Raw genomic sequence first — 19,844 nt, 5'->3', positions numbered from 1 at the left:
AATGTCACAAGTGGTATAGCATTCCCATTGCTTATCTTACCTCCTCAGACTCTACGTTTATGGGTTATTACCCATTTCAGCCAATAGGCCAAACTACAATAGTTGGCCAAGTCAGTCAAAGACAACCAATTTAACTGATCATCTCATTCAATATACAGTATGGCCAGGCTGACTCTGTCTCTTTGTAGGTTGAAAAGTCCCTTTTTGTAGACTGGAAAGAAGACAGGTCTTCCTGGATATTAGGTGAGAAGATTAAGGGTGTGATTGGGCATATCTGGCCATGGAAAGGGGGGTAGGGGTTACCAGGGTCTTAAATTATGAATGTTTGGAGGTATGCAAAGTTGTGTACAACAAAGCAAAAATGTATTAAACATAATTAGGGCTTACATTTTTTCAAAACATAAATATACATGCATGAAACACATTTAAAAAATGCAATTTTAATTTGTCAGATTTCTAAATCAATTTTCCCATGAAAGATTGAGCCTTAAAGTAGAATGAGCTGCATTGCATTGTCTCCATAAACAGACTGAAAAGTCAAAATGTCTTTTATAGTTTTCCAACTTTAGATTCACCAGTAATTCTCTGTTAAATAGACCAAATGTAAGATCTCTACTAGAAAAAAGGGTTTTATTTTCCTGAATCCCTTCCATTTTTTCCCCTTATGTGCTGAAACCTTTCGACGCTCTACTGCAGAAAAGTTTATATCTTAGAATTTCGGTATAATTTAAACAGGAAGAAAATAATGATTAAACATCAATGATCTCCTTTGTTAGTGCTTGGGCTTTATATAAAACATTGCCCTAAGATATAGGACACTTATCATGGGCGAATCATTTTAATTTCCAAAGACCTTGACTACAAACCATTCAGTTCCTTCCACGGGGCTCCTGGCGGGAGTTCATTAGCCAAATAATCTTTGTTCGTACAGTGTCTATAAAAACTGACTCTAAAGATGTTGCAGAAACGTTTCTTTGCTCGTTTTGTTAAACGCTGTCGGTCTGAGGGCTTACAGCTGCACTTTATTAAAATACGCCTTTTTGTGGTAAATTTCCAGTCACCTTATATACGACGAGGAGGAATCAAATGCAGCCTCTATCGAGACTTAAAAGCCGGCATCATATGTTTTTCAGTGATAAGGTGCAGAGTTTGCAGTGTTGGAACATGGAACAGATGTGTTACTTTGATTGGTACAAGTCCTGGAACTCATCCAACCAAGGTGTTAAATGAAAACATTTGCACATGCAATGGTTAAAGGGATACTGTCATGGAAAAAAAAAATATTTCAAAATGAATCAGTTAATAGTGCTGCTCCAGCAGAATTATGCACCGCAATCCATTTCTCAAAAGAGCAAACAGATTTTTTTATATTCAATTTTGAAATCTTACATGGGGCTAGACATTTTGTCAATTTCCCAGCTGCCCCAAGTCATGTGACTTGTGCTCTGATAAACTTCAATCACTCTTTACTGCTGTACTGCAAGTTGGAGTGATATCACCCCCTCCCTTTTCCCGCCCAGCAGCCAAACAAAAGAACAATGGGAAGGTATCCAGATAACAGCTCCCTAACACAAGATAACAGCTGCCTGGTAGATCTAAGAACAACACTCAATAGGAAAAACCCATGTCCCACTGAGAAACATTCAGTTACATTGAGAAGGAAAAACAGCAGCCTGCCAGAAAGCATTTCTCTACTAAAGTGCAGGCACAAGTCACATGACCAGGGGCAGCTGGAAAATTGACAAAATGTCTAGGACCATGTCAGATTTCAAAATTGAATATAAAAAAATCTGTTTGCTCTTTTGAGAAATGGATTTCAGTGCAGAATTCTGCTGAAGCAGCACTATTAACTGATTCATTTTGGAAATTTTTTTTTTCCCATGACAGTATCCCTTTAAACTTTGGTGATGTGAAACAGCAGATTTTCTTTTTTTTTTGTTAATACCAATTCTGGTGGGTAAAATAGTCCTGTCTAGGTGATTTTTAAGATTATGATGAAGAATAATGGTTCTCTTACCATGCGGTCAGCAGTTATTAAGAGTGGCTGGTTATATATAGACAAAATGCTCTCTTTAAATTAGTTATTGAGCTAATAGGCTAGAGGCAAATATGGGAAGCCAGCCTAAAGTTGGCCATACACGGGCACATTAAAGCTGCCAATAACGGTCCTTTAGACCAATTTTGCAGCTTATCTGCACATGTTTGCGGGCTTCCGACAGGTCTTCCCGATCGAAGTCTGGCCACGATATTGATTGGAATGGTTTCATTTTTCAGGCGATCGACCCGTCAGAGCCAATTGCTCCTCGTTGTAATCTGATTGTTTGGCCCTAGGGCCAACGTTCAGAATATAGCCCTGTGTTGGTGGGCATATCGGGGAAAGATCCTCTCATTTGACGATGTTGCCAAATGAGCGGATCTCATAGTGTATGGCCAGCTTAAGCCTTAAAGGATAACTGATGCTCAAAAAAAGATTTGGCTGGAATTGCTTCACCTTATGCCTTGGACTTGTGACCCCTGTAAGGCACCTACAGCCCTTTTGTGCCTCCAAAGATGTCTAAAGCATTTCCCTGTTTTATTGTATTCTGTTCTGTTCTGCCTGATGATGACCAACATAAAGCATAGCTGCTCAACAGCAGCCCATAGCACACTGAGCTTATGCTGTGCCACCAACCAAAAGATGGCCTTTCCAGATGAGAAGATAGGAAGCCGATGTAGTCCTCTTTGAAGATCTGGATCAATGATTCCCAACCAGTGGCTCATGAATAATATGTTGCTCTCGGAACCCTAGGATGTCATCCCTGTGGCCTCAAAAATGGTGCTTATTTTTGAATTCCTGGTTTGAAGGCAAGTTTTGGTTGCATAAATACCAGATGTACTGCCAATTAGAAGCTCATTTAGACTGCCAGTGCACATAGGGGCTACCAAAACATTTCCCATGCTTGTGTTGCTCCTTTTTTTTCAATTGAATGTGGGTCACGGGTAAAAAAGGTTGGGGTCTCCTTATCTAGATCATTATTATTATAGGGCTGCTGAAGTTCTGGCCTGGCACAATAAGCATGCACTCTAGCATTTCAAGCCATAAGCTCATTTTAGGCTTTAGTATCCTAAAGAATATATGGCTGTATTGATAAGCTGCCAGAATCAAACTGAATTCTACAAAGTAGTAGATGGTTTTTAGTCTGGTACAAAGTGAGAAAATTTATTATTTATCAACAACATGGCAAATTAGTTCAAAAAGGGATTTTCCTATTACAGGTATGGGACATGCTATCCAGAATGCTTGGGACCTGGGTTTTTACCAGATAAATGATCTTTCTGTAATTTGGATCTTCATACCTTAAGTCTACTAGAAAATTATGTAAACATTAAATAAACCCAATAGGCTGTCTTTGCCTCCAATAAGGATTAATTATATCTTAGTTGGGATCAAGTACAAGCTACTGTTTTATTATTACAGAAAAAAAGAAAATTTGGATTATTTGAAAAAAATTTAGTCTATGGGAGACAGCCGTTCTGTAATTCAGAGCTTTCTGGATAACGGGTTTCCAGATAACAGATCCCATACCTGAATATTATATTGCAAGCAGAGTTTATTGTGTGTACCCAAAGTCCATTTGTTTTATTGTTGAACAAACTATTGATAATTTATAATCAAGCGGTATAAAACACATGCATATTTTCCTCCCCAAAAGCAAAAACGTTGCCTTTATCAATATTTAATCTCCGCCGCCTGCCAAATTATGTAAATCACCGAAGAGTGAAAAATCCTGCATGGTTCATATTACATTACATCATTTGTGTCGGTAAATAGAGATTCTGTTTTTCAAAGTCACCTTCAAGGTCATTAATGTATGGATAAAACTGAGCCTTGAGTTACTTCATTCCAGCCAGAGAATTTCTCATGCACCCACCACAACAGTAGGTCTGAGGTTATATAATAACAACCTGTGGATTAGCATAGCAAAAAGTTCTAACTGCCCCCTGGCCTTTGGTTTTACTCCATACACATACCTTCTGCATGATACTTGGATTCACTCAACATTTTTTATGATAAAAGGTGAAACTTTTTTTAAACCAAATGACCTTGCTTTTAAATGATGCACCTGGAATTTGTTCTCATGGATTTGGTATACAGTATATCCAGTGCCATTGTCATGTGTTGTGTTTTAGAGACACATGTCAGATTCGGGGAGATTAGTAGCCCAGCGACAAATTTCCTCTTCTTCGGGGCGATTAAACTCCCCGAACTGCCTCCCCTGTCTTCCCCCGGCTTGAATGTAAATTGCCAGCGGGATGGCACTCGGAGCACTTCATTTTCCGGGAGGCGAGGGCAGGGCATGGGGATGGACATCGGGTCCCCCATTCTGGTGCACAAACAAGATTCTGAGATTATACAAGGCTTTAGTGATGGGCGAATTTATTCGCCAGGCGCGAATTCGCGCGATTCGCCGCCAGCGAATAAATTCGTGAAACGCCTGCGAAAATTCGCGAAAAACGGGCGCCGGCGTCGAAAAAACGTGTGCCGCCGTAAAAAACGGGCGCCGGCGTCAAAAACGAGACGTTGGCGCCGTTTCACAAATTTTTCGCCGTTTTGCGAATTTCGCGCGAAATTCGCAAATTTTTCAGCGAAACGGCGCAAATTCGCCCGTCACTACAAGGCTTGCCTTAATAACAGTGTCCACAAAATGGCTCCTGCCTGCTTGTTATAATTATGAATTCCCAGACGGAAGGAAACAAGATTCCAATAATTTATTTAGAGGCAGATTTATCAAGGGTCGAATTTCGAAGTGAAAAAACGTCGAAATTCGACCATCTAATAGGTGTAGTACGATAGTCGAAGTCGAAGGTTTTTTCCTTAAAATTAAAATCCTTTGAATCGTTTGATTCGTATGATTAAATCGTTTGATTCGTACGATTTAATCGTACCATTGTATGATTTTACAAAAAAAACCTTTGACTTCTCAAAACTTAGCCAACGGCTCATATAGGTTATAGGAGGTTCCCCCATAGGCTAAAAAGCAATTCAACAGGTTTAAGGTGAAGTCAAAGTTTTTTAAAGAGACAGTACTTTGATTTTCGAATGGTCGACTTTGTGAAGTATTTTCAATTCGAAATGAATTTTGGCCTATTCGATGTTCAAAGTACCTAAAAATTACTTCGAAATTCGAAGTTTTTGAAATCGAAAATTCACTTTGACCCTTAGTAAATGGGCCCCTTAGTGTAATTAAAGTTCATTGTGATTGACTAATGTGATAAAATAGGATTTTGAATAATATTTTTGGGTGACTGGTCCCCTTTAAAGTTTTGGGCTGATTTATTAAGACATTTTCCAAAATCCTACTAGTCTCACTGTTCTACTTACGGCTGTCTCCTTTCCCAGGGGTGCTGGTGGCACTTGGCAGAGTGCACTGTAGGCTGACCTGATAGGGAACTGAAGTATGTCTTTGTGTGAATACATGACTGTGTCTGGCAATCCCCCTCCCACTGTGTGTCTGGCAGGGACTATTAAAACAAGCCCACTCCTCATTTGACCAAAAAATAGGCCTTGCACAACTTAAAGTCTAAAAAACTTTATTATTCCAAACATATTAAAATCTATATTGACCCCATATATGTATATGGCCTAACGCGTTTCATGCTTACCCATCACTTAATCATAAGCTCTAAACCCTTCATTTGAAACACAGACAGGGACCATAACAGATCTATGGGGAGCTCTAATAAAAGGGTCATTTTTAAAGCTAATGATCATTTTTAGCCTAGAGTATATAGGATTGCCTACAAGATTCACTACAACACTGCCATGTAGCAAGTATTATAAGGAGCACTTTATTGAGAAACTAATAGGGATATTGTATACACCTTCCTCTTGTATATTTTCTATTTATGAGGTCAGTTTGTAGTTTGCTCTGTAGCTCACCGCAGCAATTACATTTTTCAGTTGTGGTTCTGTAAAGGAAGGCTAAATATATACCCTCAATGCTATCACTCAACCCGGAGGCACAAGTTAAGATCTTAAGCTCCAGTTTTGTTCTGATGTAAACACTTGACTCATTACATTCTTTGATTACTTCGTTACCAGTAATCAAGCAACGGTCACACATCCATAGTGAATACCTTGCCTAAATAGCTAAACAGCCCTAAAATAGAGGCTAAACATGTCATTTACATTAAAGAACCACTGCTTGTTTGAAGTGTAAGGAATTGCCCCCAGAAGCACTAAAACGTTGAGTTAATGAAAGCTTTCAACATTATTCAAAACACACATAAGTGTCCCCTCTTCAAGGCCTTTCTACAGTGTGTGTGTGTGTGTGTGTTGAGGCTCTAATTTGGTTAAGATTTATTATTTTTCAGCTTCAAACACCAGAAATGGTGATTACTTCAAAGCATTTTTTTCAGTAGAATGTACACTGGGTGGGTTTAATCTCTGGCTTAAACGGGGTCTTGTTCATAATAAATGTTTACATCATTGTGTGACGTTGCTCTGCTGACTGAAATAAAACCAGAATCACCTAGTTTAATTAGGTCATTTTTTTTTTTTTAACTTCAACAATTCTCATGTTCTACTGCCTTGGTCGCTTGTGTTTTTATAGCTGCGATGTGTTAGGGTTGGACATATCATCAGAACGTAACTGAACTAGAGGGAGATGTAGTGTAAATGTAGCTTACATAGTTGGGGGAAATACATTGATCTCTTATCATGGCACTGTCATTCATACTGGGATCTCCTACAACAGGAGTCCTTAACCTTTTTTTTTTTTACCAATGAGCCACATTAAAATATAAAAATAGTTGCGGAGCAACAGAAGCATGAAAAAAGTTCCTGGGGATGACAAATAAGGGCTGTCATTGGCTTTGGGAAGCCTCTATGTTGACTGGCAGCCTACAGGAGGCTCTGCTTGGCTTTTATACAACCAAAACTTGCCTCTAAGCCTGGAATTTAAAAAAAAAAATAAGCACCTGCTATGAGGTCTCATCCAAGGGGTTGATAAGAGACATGTTGCTCATGAGCCACTGTTTGGAGAGGGTGGAGAGCAACAGGTTGTTCCCTAGTCACTGGTAAGGGAAAGATTGCAGAGGTTTGAGCTTTCATCGTAGCTGCCATTTTGGTTTTTGTTACTTTTTGGAAATGACATTCTTGCCAGGCAGGCAGAAAAAGAGGAGTGTGCCTTTATAACTCATAGAAAAGATTTACATCCATCTACACACATATATCATAAATTGTTGCACTTTGAACACAGCAATCAGATTTTTAGCTTCAGAAGCTGCAACATACCGAAACAGTTCAGTTAAATTCCTTTCTAGATATTTAATTACTGTGTACTTAATAGATGGGTTTTAGAGATGTCAGGTTATCTAATTGGAAATGTGTATCTGAAATTCAGCCAGTGGCACTGGCTTCAATAATATAATTTGCCATGCGTATGTATATGAGAAGTTAATAGCCAGTACAATGGCAGTGTTAAATACCATGCATTTACATGCTTTGCTGACACTGTTCTGGATTAATGAGGTCTTTTGGCTAAAGAATTCTTAGTTATGTAAGATAGTAATTTATGTCTACAGTAATTCATATCAGAGAAAAAGTACAATATTTGATATATCTGTTTATATTTTCTAGCCTTTATTTAATCTTGATGATTTAAATTGTAATGGCGAAACGTTAATACTCAATTCACTGCTTGTAATCTCTTAATTTGTACTTGATAAAAGATACGGAAAGGCAGATTCTCTTGTAGGGGGTTAGCACCCCTTTGAACCCAATCACCTATATCTGGGTCTGCACCAACACTTTTATTTTTCTTTTACTAGACATCCATAGCACATTCACAGAGTAATATCAGAAAATGTTACTCTATGTTAGCCCAAGCCAGGGACCCTGTGAATAAGGAAAGATGGCGGTACAATGCTCTTTTCCTATAACAAATGAGATCTTATAAACAAACAAATGGCATGTAGTTTCACTGCATGGAAATCCCTCCGTGAGCTGCCAAATCTATTGGGCTTGTGTGAACCTTGAACTCATGAGTGTACGTCCCAGTTTGTAGTTACTCGGCTGGCAAGAAGATCAGGAAGTATAAAGTTGTAGATGTAGCAAATACATTTCCACATTCTTTTCTGAGGATCAGCTGACAAAAGATTTTCTTCTTTGAGAGGCAAACTTAAGGTGGCCATACATAGGGAGATCCGCTCGTTTGGCAATGTCGCCAAACGAGCGGATCTCTCCCCGATATGCCCACATTGAGGCCTTAGGGCCCAACGGTCGGATCAGAATGGAGACAATCAATCAATCAATGAACAGATGTGGCTGTGATCCAATGGGATGTTTTACCCTGCCCGGTTGACATCTGGCCGAATTTCGGGGCAAATATCGATCGGGGATGCCCGTCGGAGGGCCCCACACATTGGCCAATAGGCTGACGACTCGGTCTTTCTGCAGCTTTTATTGACCCGTGTATGGGGGCCTTAAGTTTGACCAGGTTGAGTGTGCCATAGTAAGGTTCATACATTTTGAGCAACCATTGCAACCACTGCACTGATGCTAACTTGCACCTTTGTTGACAAATGAAGTCCACTTTGGTTGAGAACTACATTTTATGTTGAAACACTAGTTATTCATGATTTCATGGACGGGGTGTGTGGTATACACATATGTAGAACTACAAGTTTCAGAGCCAGGTTCCCATAGTATCAGATATTGTCCTAATTCAGAAACCTATACATTGATCTCATCATACTGAGGAAAATGTTTGGCCTTTTGGTCAGCGATTGGTCAGGTTGTTCTAGGGACCATTGATCATTTGACTACAGATCCTCTAGATCCTCAACTGGCCAGATTTTTTTTTTGCAAAATTTATAGAGGGAGTTGTCCCGATATAATCAGATGTTTTACAGCTGTATTTCCTAATCTTTCTTTGGAATTGGAGTCGGTTATGTGATGCAAGACCTGCTGAGAATTAATGGTTTATTCTGTTTGTTTAAAAATATTGTTAATTTTTCTGTATGAAAAGGGATCATGTTGACCCATCCTTAAGAGTTTGAAGTCAGGTTCCTGTCCATAAATTTTTAACCCCAGTATTGTAGGTTGGTATATTTTTGCTGTTGATTTACTTTTTGCAGTTGTCTGAAAATCCCTTGCTTGATTTTTTGTTTTTTTCCTAAATCAGCCTAAAATAAAATCTACCCTCCCAAAAAATCCTTTACTCTAGAGCCTTTCCAGGAGCAAATGTATAGGCCATTCAGCGATGCCTGAGAGTTTTGGCACGTAGACATTAAGCAAAACAGGGCCTGTTGGTGTCACTGTGAGCAGGTGGTTTGGTTCTCCTTTACTAACTCTCGAGTTGCTAATCTATTCGTACTTTGTTACTGGATCCTACCGTGTCTTGAAACAACTTTTGATCAACATCAACCTTTCTTCCCCTTAAGAAGTTAATACAGTTTTATTTTTCTTGCCACCTATGAGGGGTGGATGGAAGTTCTAGTTGTTTATGCTTCAAATCCAAATTTTGATAAATGAGTTTGTAACCTTTCTATTCAAAGCAGTTTCTCTAGAGATCTAAGCCTACCAGACATCATGAAGCCGCCGCACTTTGTGTGCTTAATACATACAAAGACCTTGTGCTTTGACAATTATGCAAGCTTGCCAAGGGAACAAAATGCTGTAAGTGTGTATTTTTGTGGAGTGTTTAGAGTTTGGTTTTGGTCAGCAAGATTTTGAGGAAAGCTTTCCTTGTAGTTCCTTGTATGATCACCAATTGTGAACTGGGCAGGGCTTGAGTCAACTCATAGTCAATTAGATCACTATATCCTTCAGAAATGCAGATTTTAAGAGCCATGCCAACCTAAATGGAACAGCAACATACATTTGAATGCACCTCTATTTTATTACCTTTCTGAGAAGACTTTGTAAATAAATATTTATTTTCACAAGTACTTAGTGTGTTCTTTTCCATGTAGCAATGTATGAGGTCTTCTACAGAGCATTTGTTTTTCTCAGGCTGTGGACCCAACCTGCCTTGTGTCACTTACAGGTCTGGTGAAGTTCACATGGACACCATGTTCCTCATACTTGGCAGTCGCTGCTATGTAAAGCCTTTGGCTAAAGTACCCATACACTGAATTTCAGTTGTCCTTATGGAGTAAATATAAAATTGTATGCAAAGGAATTTTTGCAGATCCCTTGTGTTTTCAGTACTAATGTTTTAAATGTAGATAAATACAGGGATTTACGATGTATATTTTGTGTCATTGTACACCATGTAGTCCCTTTTCATAAGCCCCCATTATTATTTGATTATTGACCTGATTGGATCAGCATGATTTGTATTTCTGTGCGGGTCACAATTTATATATTACAAAGATCTGCACGCTTCTTGACCTCACCAATCGAGTGGATATTTACGTGTTTGCCCAGCTTTAGTAATCGTTTACAGATGGGTGGAAGAAAGTGAAATGAAATAGGTGCTCTCGCCAATAGCAAAAAAATAAGGTATTAAGCATTTGTTTACAACTTTTATTTTATGATATAAAAGGGATCATTTATTGACCAGTATCCAAAGTAAGCAGTATAGCATTGAAGTGGGTCTGTTTTCAATTCAGGTTCCTTTACGAGTATCCAAACTGGCAATATTCTTCTTTTTAATGGTTCCTCTCACCCCACCCTAAACTTTCATTTTGTGAAACTGATAGGTACATTTTCCTCTTTTAACTGTGTACTGGCAATTGATATTCCTTACGTGTTTCAAATGTAATTTTTATGTTTTTTGTTTTACAGCCAGCTATGGGACCAACCCGATATGCAAAGGTTGCCTGTCCTGCTCAAAAGATAATGGGTGCCTCCGCTGCCAGCCAAAACTGTTTTTCTTTCTGCGAAGAGAAGGTATGAGGCAGTATGGAGAGTGTCTGCAGTCCTGCCCTCCGGGATACTATGGAGTCAGAGGACCTGATATGAACAGGTGTTCCAGTAAGCAGATTTATTCATTAACTTGCAAGTGTTATTTTATACTTACACACTCACTGTATGTATTTAATTGGGTATGTCCAGTAGCATCTAAATTTATTGGTTGCCTTAAGGAAAAAAAACGACCATTGACACATGGAAGAGAAAACCGAAGAGAGAAAACCAAAACACATTAGATTAAAAATGTATTGTTAAAAAAGTAAATATATTTAATGATAGGGAACTGCAAATTGTACAGAAAAAAGTAGTCTGGGATGTTTCATATATTTCAAATCACCAGATTTGTCTCTTTTTTTGGGAGGTTGGTGCAACATTCCCAGGTAATAGCAGTCATGACCCAGACTAGAAAAAAACCAAAAACTTCTGTTTCAACACTTCCGAAGCACTTGTATCTCCAGCCAACCGCATAATTTAATACATATTTGAGAGACGTTTCCTGTCACTCTTCCCTTGTACTTCCACCTTGAATTTATAAAGGCACATCTGTAAGGTCAAGTACATTCAAAGACCGACCAATCTAGCTTCTATCAATGCCACTATGGCGGAGTTAATGGCTGAATTCCCTCTGTCAAAAAGGACGGCTATTCAAACAGTAGGTCATCGTTTCACAAACCAGATGTAAATACCAATCAGGACAGTTAAAATCGCGCTGCTCATATGGGAGTTAGAACGTTAGGATGGAGTGTGTAGCATTTGGCTAAGCTAGACTTTACCGTAACTGCGAACATGTGAGTTATCTTAGCCTATTCTTAAACAACTTAGTGGTATTCTAGTTTTCCAGAACATTAACTAATCTCACATTCTTTGCAATAAAGGTGGTTGTTCTCAGTGTATCTTCTTCCTAAGTGAGTGGTGGGAGGCTTCTTAAGGTTTGGCTTTGGGTGGTACATTTATACTAGCAGTGGAGTAACTAACAGTGGCGTAACTAACGGGGGAGCAGGTGGTGCGATTGGGCCAGGGTCCGCACCCCCTCAGGGCCCCCCGCAGCTCGTGCGCCACTGATTCCCACTGATTATGGGACTCCGGCGGCAGAAAAAATGGCGTACGAAGGGGGGTGGGGGGCCTGGCTGCACGTCCCAAACCAGGGCCCGTTCCCCTCTAGCTACGTTACTGTATACTAGGGATGCACTGAATCCTAGATTCGGTTCAGAATGCGACTTTTTTTCAGTAGGATTCGGATTTTGCCAAATCCAAGTGCCTGACCAAAACGAATCCGAATCCAAAAAAATCATGTGACTTTTCATCACTCAAACAAGGAAGTCAAACACTTTTTAATTTTGTTTGCATGCATGGTTCTCTTTCCTCCTCATTTCCCTAATTAACATATGCAAAGTAGGGTTCAGATTCGGTTCGGTATATGGCTGAATCTTTCCTCATAAAAAAGAGGATTTGGTGCATCCCTAATTTATACCCTATATAGCTATACATTTTATGGTGAATAGGTTTTGTGAAGTTAGTTTATTTGATGGCTTATGACCTCATGACCTTAATGACTTTGGAAATGGCTTTGGATATAAAAGATATCTAGAATATGACTCTCTAACTTGGAAGGTTTTCAGTTGGTTGTTGTTAGTCAAAGGGGGTGGGGTGGACTTGCTCAACAAAATTTAAAGGGATTTACAATAAACTAAACATCTTCATACTATCTTTTTTTAAAGCTATGTTTGTAAGGTTGATAATGTATTATAATTCACAAGCAATCCCACAACTGAGAGATTATGAAGGGTCTTAATATTAACATCCCTGATGTATTCTCCAATATGAAAATGGTGGGGGGGGGGGAGAGATATTATGAGCTAATTCTTTGCCAGAAATCCCAGACAGAAAATGTAAAAATGTCACTTTGGTTTAATCTTCTTAAAACGATAATCTTTGATGTGGCTGGAGGTTTGGCACGGCTCGCTTATCCAACTTTTGTTCAATACAGTACATTAACACATGATTTATATCATTTTCTATAAATACTGGATTTTTAAAAGTATTTTAATCAGGTTGATTAAAGCTGGCCATTGTAAGCGTTATTATAGGTGATTTGTATTGGTTAATGTAATTTTTATCTCCTTTCTCCAGCACATGAGTTAATTCAGTAGTCTAAATGTTTTTGTACATCAGCAGTATGAGACTTGTAGAAGGAAAATGGTGTATAATGGAATTATAAACTTGTGGTTACATTATATTGTGCATATTCTTCACTTTTCCTTAATTCCCTAGTAAAGCCTTGGTCCTAGTGACAATGAAACAGCCAAAATCTTTACAGCCCACTAGTTGAGACTTAATTTGCCTGGATAATTGTCTATGCAAATTGACCAAGATATTGCATTTATTGCTCAGATTATTACACTAAAAGGAATAGCCTAAACTCAAACTGTTTTAGCACTTGGGGTACATAATAACTTGTTCAGCATCCATTACTTTTATATTCACATCCACACTTTATATCCACTAGATTCCACCTTCTTCTCTTTAAGATAATGACACATGGGGACTTAGATTGCCTGACCTGTCATTCAGTGCAATGTTTATATAGGGAATATTATAGCCCTTTGTTGCAAAATATAGGGATATTTTAGGTCAACTTGGAGTTCTATTACCGTATAAAGGCATGAGTTGACATTTTATATCCTGATATTTTACAATACAATACATTACAGTAGATTATTCTTTTAATATAAACGTTTTAATAAGTCATGTGACACAAAGTCCATCACTAAGCACCAATTACTAAGCACTGGCACTGATGGCATAATTTCTACAGATAATTACAGGATATCCAAGCCTCTTCTTTATTATACTTATTTTTCATCTTGATTGGTTTTTCTTTTGTAAATATATTATTTTTCTACTAGGAAAATTAAGAAATGCAACCTTTTCATAAAATAGATTAGCATTGTGATCATATTGATGAAAGAGAGGAGGAGTCTTGGATGGGTTAGTTTTAGCTGACTCACGTCTGCATTGCCCCTGAAGGATCCCCTACCCAGACCCCTCCAAACAAATGGCTTCCCATAGCTGACCAACCCCCACTCTAACCCAAGGTCTGCTTTAATTCAGTAGACCATGGCTAGATTCGTTTACAGTACAGTAATCTACAGTTGGTAATAGTTGCTAGCAGAACCTGGGTGCTTATAGTTGGTAGAAGAACCAGAGAGGTTACAGTTGGTATTTGCTGGTAGAAGAACCCAATAACTTAGGCTGAGGAGGCCTTAAAGCATCCAAAAGCCTTTCCATTGTACAATAAATGTAATACAATCTTCATATGCCTCATGCTTCATACAGCATTCCCTTTAAATAAAAAGTAATTAAACTCCACTACACGGCTCTGAGATGGCCAAGTGGTTGTGTTGAGAAATATTGTATGCTATCAATAAAAGTATGACATTTGACTTCCTGTTTGTCAGACAGCCTGTAAGAAACCTACCCTGGTGGTCTAGTGGGCAGCGGGGTCCACGCCGCGTCCTTGGCGTGGACACCCGATGCGCCGCTCCTGTCCTTCCTTTGCCGGCAAGACAGCCTGTAAGAAACCTACCCTGGTGGTCTAGTGGGCAGCGGGGCGCCTGCACGTCTCTTAAAGGCGCAGGTGCTCATTGGCGTGAAATTGCGCAAGTTTTGGCGCGAATTGGGACCCTATTTAGGGGCCCATTCAGACCTGTAGCCAGTGCCTGTTATAGGATCTTATCCTGTGGTTTCCTGAGCCTTGTGCTACCTGTTCCTGAATTTGCTATCCTGACTGTTCTTTCCGTGTTTGACCCAGCCTGTTCCTGACTATTCTGACCTCTGTATCCTGATCCTGCCTGTTTATTGACTACCGAGCCTGCCTGATCCTGTTTGTCTGATTACCCAGTTTTGACCCTTTGCCTGCCTAACGACAACTCCTTCTGCCTGATCCAGTCTGTCTGATTACCTGGTTTTGACCCCTTGCCTGCCTGACGATTCTGTTATCTGCCTGTCCTGATCCATCTGTCCTGTTTCCGTTTCCACCAGACACCTTGTCCTTGACCTTCTGCCCAAAGACTCTTGCTATCCGGTCGTGCCCCTTTGCCAGCCAGAACACCTCGCCTTGTACCCCTCGTTAAGTCCAGGTGGCACCCAATTAAACTGAGGGCTCCTCCCGAAGCCCAAAGGTGGTCACACTACTGGTGAAGCCGAGCCGAGACCAGGGTCCTTGGCACTTGTTCTGGTATTGGGTGCCGGTCGTGACACAGCCTATGTCATCTTGAGATTGGAAAGACGTGCTTAAGATATGACCCACAGGCTACAACTGTTCTGCACATATTTTTCTTAAACCTGTATTTTATGCTAAATATCCATCACAGGAAGTGAGTTTCATGAATCCATGTGATACAGCAGAATAATCGCAGCAGGTCGTTGCCAGTTGGATGAATAGAACAGAAGACACACATAACATAATGGCAGACTTGAATCCCATATTTCAACTACCAGAGATATAGCCTCTTTGAGGCTTAATAAACCTCAGGCAAAATAACAGATTTATACTTACAGGACTCCTCTATTGTCTGCCAGGAATTATATTTTGATGGGGCAGAGAGGGCATTTAATCTGGCTCCAATATCTTAAGAGGTGTCCATCATTGTGCTTATCTCACTCACAAATTTAAATGAGATTCATATAAAATAAAGCATTTGCATGTGGACACAACACACACATTCAGTTTGGCACTTAAACATTCCATAAAGCTTACTATTCCTGTGTCAGTTGGAAACATGAGGGATATCATATGGTGACGTGTATCGTAAGGCTGGAGCCAGATGGGCTCAAAGATCAGAGTCATCTCACATGAAAGTATCCAAAAAAGTTTTCCAGGGCTCTCTTTGTCTATTGCAACAATAATGGCAATTGCCACCAGGGATAGTGAAAGTTGGAGCGGAGACAACATTGAGCTTCCAGTTACCACTGATGACCAATAGAAGCTTAAGTCCTCAACGAGAGCCATGCAGGGACCCACTTACTCTTGTTACCCAATCTCAGCCTAAACATATTCCTCTGCTACAACCCGCAATTGCTCCAACTATGTCTCTAGAATCCCTAGCCTTTATGTAGCGTTGGGAAGCTCAGTAGTAAAACCTTAAATCTTTCATAGATGCTAAAAAAAACACTCTTTGGATATATTTACTAAAATGAATATTTGTGAAGGTTTTTTTTTTGCATGGGTAGTTTGCATTACATCTGACAACAAGATGCAAATGTTGATCACTGCTAAGTCAATGATGACAAAAATTTCTTGTACTCCTTATTTATGAAATTGCAGATTTTGTGTCAAATTATTAATTTTGGTGAAAGTTTATCATGGAGCAGTGTGAAAATGATGGACTGAACACTACTACAGGTATAGGATCCCTTATCCGGAAACCCGATATCCAGAAAGCTCCGAATTACGGAATGGCTGTCTCCCATAGACTCCATTTTATCCAAATAATCCAAATTTTTAAAAATGATTTCCTTTTTTTCCGTAATAATAAAACAGTCGCTTGTACTTGATCCCAACTAAGATATAATTAATCCTTATTGGAAGCAAAACCAGCCTATTGGGTTTATTTAGGGGCTGATTCACTAAGCTCGAGTGAAGGATTCGAATGAAAAATACTTCGAATTTCGAAGTATTTTTTGGGTACTTCGACCATCGAATTGGTTAAATTCGTTCGAATTCGAACGAAATCGAACGAATCGAACGAAAAATCGTTCGACTATTCGACCATTCGATAGTCGAAGTACTTCCCCTTTAAAAAAAACTTCGACCCCCTACTTCGGCAGCTAAAAGCTACCGAAGTCAATGTTAGCCTATGGGGAAGGTCCCCATAGGCTTGCCTGTGATTTTTTGATCGAAGGATTTTCCTTCGATCGTTGGATTAAAATCCTTCGAATCGTTCGATTCGAAGGATTTAATCGTTCGATCGAACGGAAAATCCTTCGATCGATCGATCGCAGGATTAGCGCTAAATCCTTCGACTTCGATATTCGAAGTCGAAGGATTTCAATCCGAGGGTCGAATTTCAAAGTATTTTTAACTTCGAAATTCGACCCTTAGTGAATCGGCCCCTTAATGTTTAAATTAATTTCTAGTAGACTTAAGGCATGAAGACCCAAATTACGGAAAGATCCATTATCCGGAAAACCCCAGGTCCCGAGCATTCTGGATAACAGGTCCCATACCTGTATTTTAAAAATGAGTGCATTGCATTATAATTGTTAGTTTCAGCATTTTATTTAGCCCTACACCTGTTAAACAGCATCACACCACCACTCAGCTAGATGTAAGTGAAACATATTGAGCTTCACGAACCAATCTCTAACAAACCTGTCACTCCTATATCTTTGTTAAATATATATGTATATAGTCAACTTTCCCCAAGAACAAAGGACTAGTTTACGGCTCAGGTTTTACAAGTATATATGCCTGTTTGACCTTGATGGCTGAAAGAAATATAAAAAAAATTAAAAAAAACCAAAAAACGCCTTTGGGAGTTTGCAAATGGCTGTGTTAGAAGTCCTATGTTTCTCAGAGGCTGAGACAGGAGTGATTTATTCCGCTGATGGAGAGAGCCAGTATTGTGCAGAGAGAAATGAGTTCCAAATGCAGCCGCTGTAACCCCATAAGTCTGTTGGTTGCTTGTATCAGCGCTGCATAAAGTGTTTCAGAAAGAAACCACTGATTCCCTAGGACTTACCTGATTAATAAAGTGTGCAGCCATTGTTCATTCTGGTATGAAGCTATTCAGTAGATATTACTGAGCCCCACAGCAAATTTATATTAGGCCCCCAAAACACTCAGAGGTTGTCCTGTTTTACCAATATATATTGAAATTGCTCATTAAGTAGGGCCGCATGGGGCCCCCTATACCACCTAGGCCCCCCTGCAGCCGCAGGGTCTGCTTCCTCTGTAGTTACGCCCCTGAAGCTATTTCATCATAAATACCTTTCTTTTATATGTATGGGCATCTTTATTCAGTATTATTTGGTGGAAGAAGTTTTTTATTGCTGTTATATCTTCTTTTAAGTTTTAAATATTAGTGATGGGCGAATTTGGGGAGTTTTGCTTTGCAGAAAAATTTGCGAATTTCCCATGAAATTTGCGAAACGGCAAAAAATTTGCGAAACGCCGTCTCGTTTTTGACGAGAATTTTGCTGGTGAAAATGCGCCGGCGTTCAAAAAAAGTGGACGCTGGCAATTGGAATTTATTCGGCGCCCGCGAATCGCAGGAATTCAACGCAAATTCGCCCATCACTACTATTTACAAACTTTTTTCCATGTTTAATAAGGATAAAATAATTTTTCTGGGAGGGGAGGACTAGGCCAGTACCAGACATGGCCACTGACCTGGCAAGCGAAACCCCCCCTCCGCTGCATTTCAGATACCTAACAGGGCTGGGACCCACTGAGCCCAGTCCAACACTGTATACATTTCAGTCCTAGCTATTGTGATCACTATCATGGCTATATTTAGGTGTGGTACTGTCCTAGTCTGCCCCTCACTGACTGGGCCAATTGCAGACTGTTCTGTGCACACAGAGATCCCGTGAAGAGACAGATTTTGCAGCAAGTGTTTGGCAGCATACTGGAAAATATTTACTTTTTTCTAATATATATATATATATATATATATATATAATATTTCCAAAAGTCAGAAGCCATTTCCTTAACTGGATTTTGCTCTTTTTTTTGTTAACAGGATGCAGAATTGAAAATTGCGACTCTTGTTTTAGTAGAGATTTTTGCATAAAGTGCAAATCGGGCTTTTACTCCCTCAAGGGGCAATGCTTTGAAGAATGCCCAGAAGGATTTGCACCACTGGATGATACCATGGTGTGTGTGGGTAAGTTTGTCAGCTCTCTGCGTAGAGTCATTACTTAACCTCATTACCAATTTCACAAAAAAAACACAAATGGGGGAATGTAATAAAAGCTGCAAAGAGCAAATCAATTTGCACAAATAAGAATAAAAATTCACATTTCGCAATGTAATACTCTTCCTTAAACTGTTATTGTATTGTGAATTTAAACTGCGCATTGCCCACTTTTAAGAAGAGCTTGAAGGTGCCATTTATTACATTCCCCCCCATAATCTTTCGGAGCAAACACAACTTTTTCAGTAAGAAGTTTTATTACATTCACTGCGCATTGGTGCAAACTATAAAATTCACAAACTTTCTTCCCCTGTCGGAAGTGGTCGATAAACAGTTTCCGGGTTCGCAAAAGCTATATTCAATTTGCACAAATTTGCTCGCACAAAGGCATAACTTTTCCCATTGCAAATAGTTTTTCCGTTACTGACTTTTATTACATTACCCCAAAAATCTCAGCCTTTCATTACATTTTTGAAAACAGCTTTAGATTCAGTAAAATCATCTTTTGCCAAATCTCCTCTTGATTCCCTAAAACCGGTCTATTTGAGCATTATTTCAGGAACAATACATTTTGTTGAGATGAACAATAACCTCTGATTTACATGAATAATTGTATGATGGCTGATTTGCAATACAGTATCTGTATATAATACACAAAAGCCATGAATAGCTTGTAAATTATATCCTTATAAACGGTGAGTTCTGATGTCATCAGTTATATACAGTGAGTTCTGATGTAATTTCTGTCACATGACTCACTGAAATTTGTGTATTATAATAAATAAAGTACCCCCGGTTGCAAAATATGAGGATATTAGAAGTTACCTCGGAGTTCCATGACCTGTATAAAAACACTCGGCCTTGGCCTCGTACTTTTATATGGTCATGAAACTCCTCGGTAACTTATAATATCCTTATAATTTACAAAAGGGGGTACTTTATTCACTATATAAACCTTGCTCAGCTCGTCTCCACTGTGCTAAAGTCCACATGCAGTAGAATATAGGCAAACACAGCATCGTTTC

The 19,844-nt window shown here is 39.3% G+C and overlaps 1 protein-coding gene across 2 annotated transcripts in view; it reads left to right on the top strand.

Moving 5' to 3' along the window:
• rspo2.L (R-spondin 2 L homeolog) overlaps positions 1–19,844 on the top strand; it is an 86,177-nt gene that overhangs the window by 36,404 nt on the left and 29,929 nt on the right. For both annotated transcript variants that reach the window (XM_018266662.2, NM_001095530.1), the window contains 2 exon segments: positions 10,775–10,963; positions 18,646–18,789. In XM_018266662.2, coding sequence (XP_018122151.1) covers positions 10,775–10,963; positions 18,646–18,789 — 333 coding nt within the window.

The sequence above is a fragment of the Xenopus laevis genome, chromosome 6L (assembly GCF_017654675.1).
Source record: "Xenopus laevis strain J_2021 chromosome 6L, Xenopus_laevis_v10.1, whole genome shotgun sequence".
Classification (NCBI taxonomy): Eukaryota; Metazoa; Chordata; class Amphibia; order Anura; family Pipidae; genus Xenopus; species Xenopus laevis.
The sequence above is the reverse complement of the archived record's forward strand: the minus strand, read 5'-3'. Positions and strand labels throughout refer to the sequence as shown.